This window comes from Tupaia chinensis, unplaced genomic scaffold (genome assembly GCF_000334495.1).
Source record: "Tupaia chinensis unplaced genomic scaffold, TupChi_1.0 Scaffold000088_1, whole genome shotgun sequence".
NCBI lineage: Eukaryota > Metazoa > Chordata > Mammalia > Scandentia > Tupaiidae > Tupaia > Tupaia belangeri.
Genome location: NW_006159550.1, coordinates 4,282,465 through 4,291,374, shown reverse-complemented (window position 1 = coordinate 4,291,374; position 8,910 = coordinate 4,282,465). Strand labels below are relative to the sequence as shown.

Here is an 8,910-nt window from a genome sequence, read left to right as displayed (position 1 = left end):
AGCAGTTGGCATAATGGCTATGTCACTGGACTCCCATGTAGTTGACTGCGGTTTGAGTCCCAGACCCAGTGGATTAAACTCATGCCGGGCACGTGTGCGTGTGTGCCCAAGATCTCTAGACAAGAATAGATGAGAAGGGATTGGAAGAAAACCTCTCCAAAAATAATAATAGTAATAAAAATTACTTATTTTAGAATTCCTTTTGTTATAATCATTGTTTAATTTGACCAGACAGAGACAGAGAGAAAGGGGAAGTGAGAAAACAAACCACAAGGTCCAGGACTGGAACCATGGTCAGCCACATGGGAATCCAGCACTTTTAACTGCCACGCCATCTGCTGACCCCTTGAGTTTTCATCTTAGTTATATTTTTCACTGTTAGAAAGCCTATTAGGTTTTTTGACTCCTTTCCTTATCACTAGATTTAGTACCTTCTTTTATTTTTATTTAACTATTATAATTATGTCCATCTTATAATTATTCTAGAAAATTTTAAATTTTAAAATTTATGATAGCACATGCACATGAGAGAGAGAGGGAGGGAGGGAGGGAGGGAGGGAGGGGGAGGGGAGAGGGAGAGGGGGACTGACTGAGTGAGGATCATCCTATACGGTTCCCTTCCCCCAGTCCGACTAGCAGGATCCTAGGCGTGCAGACGTGCTCCAGGGTGTTTTCAGGCTGACTCAGGATCTGAACCACAGTAAGCCAAGGAGCTTCCAGCACTGCGTTTCAGTTTGCTATTAACTGTACACCAGCTGGGTCTATAACCTTCTTTTAACCCTAAGAATATGAAGTGTTTCTTACATGCTTATTGTTTCCTATGACTATTTCTGTTGGTGGATTGCTTTTGCAATCCTATTCTTAGTATTTTTAATTACAGGATCACCTTACTGATTTTTCACTCCTACAGAAATTCCACAGGGGTGAAAAATGATCGTTTTGCATGTGCTTCTTCAGATACTGCAGATATGTCCTGAGCCTTGGACCAATCTTCACTGTAACTGCAATATATACGAATCAAAAGAATAAACACTTAAAATATGCTAGGAGTATGAGCTAAATAAAGGTCTCAGTTTCAGTTCACACCTATCTCTGTCCAGATGCCTCAGTTTTTGTCCTCACTGGGCGTTAAAATCCCAGCCCCTTTTCCTTACAGATCTCAGTGCCCTTCTCCAGTGCTTTCATATCTAATTACTTATTGTGTTGATTTTCCATTTTCTTTTTCTTTGTATTTCCCAAACATTTCCCTTTTCTTCTATTCAGACCAGGTTTGCTTTAAAACGTGTCGTTCAATATAGTTATAGACTGGTTATACCTTCCCAGTGTAGTTTCAGGTGGGGACCAGCTTTCAATGAAAGACCACGTGGAGGAAGCTGTACCCAGTCTCAAACTCTCACCTGTAAGGGGACCCCCAGTTCTTCTATTGACATGTACTCAGACTCTTTGGCACTGAAAGCAGTTTGCCTATCCTCAGACACTACTACGATCTCTGTGCTTACATACACAGTCACCATGACAGTGGGAAGGAGGCTCTCTCCCATAGGTTGTCAGGTTGGGTCTGCCATAAGCATGCAGAAACTCATATAGAGGGAAAGAACTAATAGATTCAAAATAGTATATAATAGATGTTAAAGATGCATACAGAGAAAGGGTTAAATAGTGTATCATATTTTAATAAATGGAATGAAAATTACCCAAAGATGGAAGAAACTTCCCATGAAAAATTCATCAAAATGATTTGTTTCTAATTGATAAATAAATGGACTTAGTATCATTAAGAATGATACATTTCCTATTGAACATGTATTTTAGGGTAAAACAAGCACATAATCATGCTAATGTTATTGTGAAGCAGAATATTGATTTGTAATTTCAAATGTGAATTAAGGTTTCATTGTGAGCCTGTGATTTTTCTTCCTTAAAAATTTGTTTTTAGGGCCAGCAGGTGGTGTGGTGGTTAAGGTGCTGGACTCCCACATGGCTGACCACAGTTCAAGTCTCAGACCTGGTGACTTGCTTCCTTGCCTCTTCTCTCTCTTTCTCTCTGTCTGTCTGTCTGTCTGTCTGTCTGTCTGTCTGTCTCTGGTCAACATAAAAAAATAGTAAATTAAATAATTCTTAAAAAATGTTTTTTCTAGCCTTGATCATTGGAATGACATAAAGGTGGTTCTAAATATCATTCTTCTTTAAAAAGGTCCTAGGACCAGTGTAGGAAATGAGCAGGAGGATTCTGGACCGTCTTGGCACAAAGAGCAAGGAGGTGACCCGAGGCAAAGTACACACAGAGGTTGATGGGCTCCCATGGCAAAGGTGTGCCCATGTGAGCTTCGATGAGAATATTGATTGTAGTAGTTTAAAATTCATTGACAGTAGAAACAAACCCCAATACTATGAGCTATTAGTGGTATTACAAAAAGAATGAAAAAGTAACAAAACATTAGTCAGTGTACAAGATTAGAGGTTGCTAGGACACAAGCTCATTATCCTGAAAACTGATACTGAAAGAGAAAGATCTGAGTATCCTGCTTTTGCAGCATGAACTGTGTTTCAAAGGAACCAGATATTCTCAGTGCATGAGTTTTTCTATACAAAACTGCTAATAAACACAAAAGAATTCTGAAAAATCTCCATGTTGCAACTTCTAAAAAGTAACAACCCGATGATGGCACAGTGGTAGAACACAGTGCCCTGTGAGGTGGACCCACATGGGAAGTTTCACATTCACGTCTGAAGGACTCCCTAAGTCTGGGGCATGGATATGCCCGGGATCCAGTGCTGGCTGAAGTTGGGGGTGCATCAAGCTGTCAAGGCCCTGTTGGGAGAGAACTGTCTGTCTCTCTTGCTCATGGAAGTAACAAACTTTAAAAATAAAATAACTTCTGACAATAGTCATTAAGGAGCTGTGAAACTATTGATGAAATGTCCATGGAAATTTCCACAATGGTTGTCAGTACCTGACTCCTGCATTATTAGGTCTGTAAGAATGAGACAACCAGGGCAAGTAGGTGGCATAGTGGTTAAGGTGCCCACGTGGCTGGCTGTGGTTTGAGTCTCACACCTGGAGGCATGACAGTAACGCTAGGTGTGTGGGCATGCATGCCCAAAATCCCAGGAGGAGAATGGAAGAGAAAGGATTGAGGTGTGCCCGTCCTCGGGGGCGGGGGGGGGGGTCCCTCTCACTGTCTTTCTTTCTGCACTCACTCTATGAAGAGAGAGAGAGAGAGAAGAAAGAGGAGAGAGAGAGGAAAGGGAGGGAGGGGGGGAGGGATGCAGAGACTCGCAACCAGGGTTTAATGCATTATTTAACTATGACACCTTCCACAATGAAGTTTACTTCCAGCCAGCCTGTACCAGGCACCACGCACCGAGCCTGTGCACGCTGACCATGGTACTGAACCTTGATCTTCCATGTGGGTCCACCACTCCAGCAGTGTATCAGTGCTCTACCGCCTAGGTGGCCCTTACTTTTTGAGGACTTTAGTCAGTTTATCACCTTGACCTTTAAAAAATTGGCTTCAGATATCATATTAAGAAATAAATATTTGACCCAAGATCACAGAGGTTTTCTCCTAGATGTATTATTGTTTAATGTTTCTATTTTGGTCACTAAATCCATTTCAATTTCACGTTTGTGTTTTGGTATGGTATGAATCAAATTCGGTTTTTTTTTTTTTAACATGAGGTTTTCCAGTTCTTCCAGCACTATTTGTTGAAATTATCCAATAAATTGCTTTTTTTTTGTAAGACCAATACGTTTCCCTTATATGTGTGACTCTCTTGCTAGACTTTCTATTCTGTTCCATTGAGCTATTTGTCTCTCTTGATGCCAGTACACAATGCACTGTCTTGATTGTCATAGCTTTATCCTGTCTTAACGTTAGCTAGTGTTAATCTCTCACATTTTTCTTCATTTAAAAGTTGTTTTGGTCCTTTGAATTCCATATAAATTTAGAATTGGTTTTTCTATAAAAAATCTGTTATAATTACATTGAATCTATTAATCAATTTGGAGGGATTGATATCTTAACAATATTGATTTGACTGGGGAAATGGATTATAAAGCTAAAGGCCCCTTTCAGGTTAATGTTCTTAAAGTAGGTAAGAACAGTGAGTGTGATTTGCTTTTTCTCTTTGACCTTCTGCTTGAGTTCAGGAATAGAGTTAAGCATTGGATTTAACTTGGGCTGGGTCTTGCTGTTAAAATGACAAGTGAAGAGAAGGTGACATTGTACCCATGTGCAGTGCCCACTGTGCTCACTAGCAATGGGACCCAGGGTTCAGAAGGACAGCCAAACTGGTGAGACATAATGAACTTCAGAAAACTGCAGTCACTCAGCTTTGAGTGCGACTTCTAGACACAGTACAAATGACTAGGATCGTTCATGAATTGAAATTTCGTTTTAGACTAGTTCCATCTTCAAGTGTGAATTTTGTGTTTTACACTACATTCTCATTTTACCATCAGAGAAAATTTCCTCTCTCTGTGGATGCAAACAAAGGCCAGCCTTCACTGATCTATCTATCCGCTCTTTCTCGCCACCAACGACTCTTCTGATAAATCTCACCATCATTAGTTCCTCAGTGACGGAACCAACGGCATCTGGACCTGTGACATAGTCACTAATGTTGTGTGTGAAACAAAACGAAACCTTCATGATTAGAACCCCCAATGCCTACATTCTGATGTAAACACAGCCACAAGGATATTTCTCTAACAAGGCATCCACCCATTTTTTTAAGTGTTATAATTTATAAATCTTTCTCATTTAAGAGTGCAGTGTTTTAAAAAAACAGCACATTGCTTAACTCTAAATAGCACTATATTCTGTAGAAAGAAGAACACAGGAAAAAGTTATGATTAACCATAAATCTATATTAAATCTTGCAATTTATAAGAGTCTACTGTTACTGCATTCACTATGAAAGGTAGTCCTTGTTCTCATTTAATGCTCAAGACAACCATTAGGTCAACCTGCCCCTTGAGATTTAGTTAAAAGGGACCCATGCTTCCTTTGTTCATGCATTGCGCATGGACTTACAAAATATCTATAAATTCTTGGGGGTTGTTGTAGACGCTTTTTTAACTGTCCATCTTTCCTCCTAACATTCGCTCCTCTTTTCCGAAATGCTCCTACGTGCTGTTTCTATTGTAGAATTCAAGTGTCACAGCTATGACAGTAGATCGTGGTGTGGAAGCTTCGTCACCCAGAGGATCCTATCTCCTCCACCATAGACGTTGAGGGCTCGGCGTGTGACCTGATCCGGTCCAAAGACAATCTCTGACCTTTGTATATTTGAAATGAAGGATCTTTTGCCTCTTCTGGACAATGTGTTCTGTGGTGTACTGTAACGCCTGGGACCGCTGCAGTCATTTGCTACCACAGGGGAGCCAGAACTAATGCCCAGGTTGAAGTGGAGCCAACGGACTAGAAGAGAGATGTAGCTAGAGCTTGATTGACATTATAAACTCCTAGATCAAGCCAGACCTGAAACCTACAAACCTCTGTACTTTGTGGGTTTTTAAACTTAACAAATTTTCATTGTTCAAGAGAGTTTGCATTCATTTTTTATATTTATATATTAAGTGATACCTAATAACAATACATAGTTACGTAGTACAGTGTTGTCTTTCAGTTCTTGAATACAATGTATAATGATAAGTCAGGATAATTTGCACATCCATCTCAAACATTTATCATTACTTTGGATCTGGAACATTCACAATCACTTGTAGCTGTTCTGAAATGCAGACTATACTAGTGTTGACGATAGCTAGCCAGCTGTGCTATAGAACAGTAGAACTTAGCAGTTTTGCGTTTCTCCATGATAACAAACACTCACTACATTCCATGCCACTTCTTCAAATTCTGCTAGATGCTTGAACTCATGACATGGCATCTTCCATAGCTCTCTCTGTTTGGTAGTGTTGACTCAGATGTGGAATTCAGTCCTTACTTTCCATTAAGAAGTGTCTAAACACAAGATTTTATGTGCGTGGCAGATTTTGCCAGAGGTTTGTGAATGTGAATGTACGTAGAATGCACGAAATGAGGAATAATTGCAGTGTGGCTGTGTGCCAGCTGTTCCTGTTTTTGAGTGTCTTGGTGCCCGTATGGGGTGTCGTGGGGAATTTCTCACCCACTCCCACTCTCTCAGGCTCCAGCCTCCCGATCCCTCCTGCCCTCCCCCCCTTATTCTCCTCCTTCCTCTCTGGTGTCCTGATTTATCATTTATTTTATTTAGTTTTATTGTTATTACTTTATCTTCTTCTGCCTTGCCTTTGGACCTTCCTGGCTAAACCATGTATCAAATACGAAGAAATAAAATCTCTCCTCAAGAGGCTCCCCCACAATGGTATGCCTAGACAATTATGCAATTATATTCATCCTATTCTGTTTCACGAGTGTAATTTTTTTTTGGTCCAGAACTTGAATTGAAGTTTTATAATCAAATGAATATCAAGAATTATAGATTTCAGGCCAGCGCTATAGCAGAGTGGTTAAGGTTGCCAAACGGCTGACCACAGTTCAAACCCCAGCCCTGTAGGTTTGAAAAACACACTGCATGTGTGTGTATACCCCAAATCCTGATAGGACTGAGGAATGGGAGAGAAGAGGTTGTGGGATGACCCTGCCGCATTGGGGCATGCTGTCTTTCTCTCTTTCTGTTTGGCGAGCACATGGGCCCTTGGGCAATTAACAAAAAAGAAGAATTATACTGGGGCTGGCAGGTAACATAGTGGTTAAGGCACTGGAGTCCCATGTGGCCAACCATGGTTTGAGTCCTAAACCTGGCCACTTCCTTTCTTACTCTCTCTCGTCCAATTAAAAATAATAAGAGTAATAAATAAACTTAAATAACGTAATTCTTTAAAAATTAAGAATTATAGATTTCGATCATTTGTGTTCCACGGGGTTCTGTTTGCCAGCTGACAGGGGGATTCTGGCAGTTACAGAATGCTCAAACTGCAAAGGGCATTAAAAGTCCACCACCTTCATCAAGGCCGGGGTCACGCGGGTGTAAGCAGGAGAGACAGAACCACAGGGCGGTCCTTGGTCCTTTTAATTCTACTTTGCAACGTGTAAGTTGCTCGGGCCTCTCTTGAATTACTGGGACATAATCTTGATACTGCCTGCAGATGAGTGTTCTGTACAAAATCTTTAAAAACTTTATTTTGATGATAGTTGGCAACATTCCTATCCAGGAGCATTGCTATCTCAGTTCATGCACATAAAATTACTGAGTGCATTCATCCCTCAGAATGTCCCCGTTCATAGTGCTCAGTAAAGCCATCAGGATCCTCATCGAGAGAATCATGATGAGAAAAGCTACCTTCTTGGGCCAGCATGAGGGTTAAATGTGTTTGTCCATGGGAGGCCCAGCTGCCAGGGTTCAAGTGGGGGTAGGAGGAGAGTCGGGGAGGGGGGCACTGTGTGATGGCTGGGGCCACCTGGAAGTCCTGGCTGTGGTTCCTGGCCCTACTCAAAACAGGCTGGGCACAGTGCATGCACCCGAGGTCCTAACTGACTAGAAGGCGGGGCCAGGAGGACTTGTGATGTGGCTAGCTCCTATCACAAATCTTGCTCTTGGGGCCAGCAAATGGTATAGGGGTTAAGGTGCTAGGCTTCCACGTGACTGACCACTTCAAGTCCTGGATCTGGCAGCTAAAAATCATGCCGGACGCACTACCACCCCTTCTCCTCCATTCTCCTCTCAATTTCAGGCACACACACACAGTCCACCTGTTTTTCAAGCCATAGGTCTGGGACCCGAAGCACATAGGTGGACATGTGGGATCCAGCCATCTTCACCGCGCCACCTGCTGGCCTAAAAAATATCTGCTTTGAAACCGATGGCACTCGGTCGAAGTACTCTGAGCCTATGGACAGGAGGGGTGAGGGATGGCAGTGATGAGCGTTCTCAGGCCTTGGAGCTGCCACCATGAAGTAGAGAAGACAAAGTCCCCGAGTGTGCTGTGGCTGTGAGGAGGCAGAGTGCGTATCTGCACCACCGTGGAGATTTCCCATGAGCAGTGTGATTGCCTTTGAGCCAAGACGCCGGAACGGCCAAAAGCATTCAATGCTCCTGTACATACACAGGCTGGAGGAATCAATTCTGGAAGACGAAGATGCGCAGCTGTAACCAGAGTGTTTCCTAAAAGGGACAAGTGGAAATTACAGGACAACTGGCTCCGTGCTGGGGTTCCTGTTTTTCTGCCGGATCCAGTCACCCGGCAGAAAAGACGGCAAAGCCCCGCAGGCCGTCAGGCCTGATAACGCCTCCGCGTCTTCACAGGCTCTTGCGCCTCGCGGCCCTTTATTTTCAAGCCACTATCTGTCACTGTTTCTCGGAGGAAAAGCAGTGCTCCCCAGCGATGTAGAAGACGACTGTAAATCACGGGTCTTCACGGCTAGCGTGCCTCAACTCCCTCAGTGCTGCGGCCCCGGGGGCTTGGTGTGCCAGCATTTCTCTTTTCCCCTTTCTTTTTAAAAACCATCATTCTGCTTTGGGCACTTTTCCTGCCCTCAACTTCCCTAAAAATACGAAAATAACACAACAGAAGATCCCAGGGTACAGATGAGTTATACCGGTTGATGTCCCATGGAAGTAAACACCGTCTGAGGCAGCTTAAGGAAACTGATGACGGTTGAGAAGGCCTACAGCGCTGGAAAGAATAGAGAAAAAGGTGGCATTGAGGGGATGAAAATAGAGAAAGTAATGGACCATTCCAGAGGCCCACGCTGCAAATGCAGTTCTAGGAAAAACTGACCTTGGAAAGAGGGCACGGCCCAGTTAGGTGGTGCTGTGCGTAACGCGACGTTCTCTGATCCTGGAGCTCACGGGAAGGTTTAGGTTGGGGACTCAGGTCTCCCCGTGTGTGCCAGACACGTGGACATGTGCCCATGATCT

At 42.9% G+C, this 8,910-nt stretch overlaps 1 protein-coding gene across 1 annotated transcript in view; it reads right to left on the bottom strand.

Annotated features, from left to right (window-relative positions):
- LOC102503162 (pumilio homolog 3-like) overlaps window positions 1-1,514 on the bottom strand; it is a 28,792-nt gene extending 27,278 nt beyond the window's left edge. Inside the window, 1 exon segment of the mRNA XM_027769773.1 lies at window positions 1,398-1,514. Coding sequence (XP_027625574.1) covers window positions 1,398-1,514 — 117 coding nt within the window.
- Between the last annotated feature and the right edge of the window lie 7,396 nt (window positions 1,515-8,910).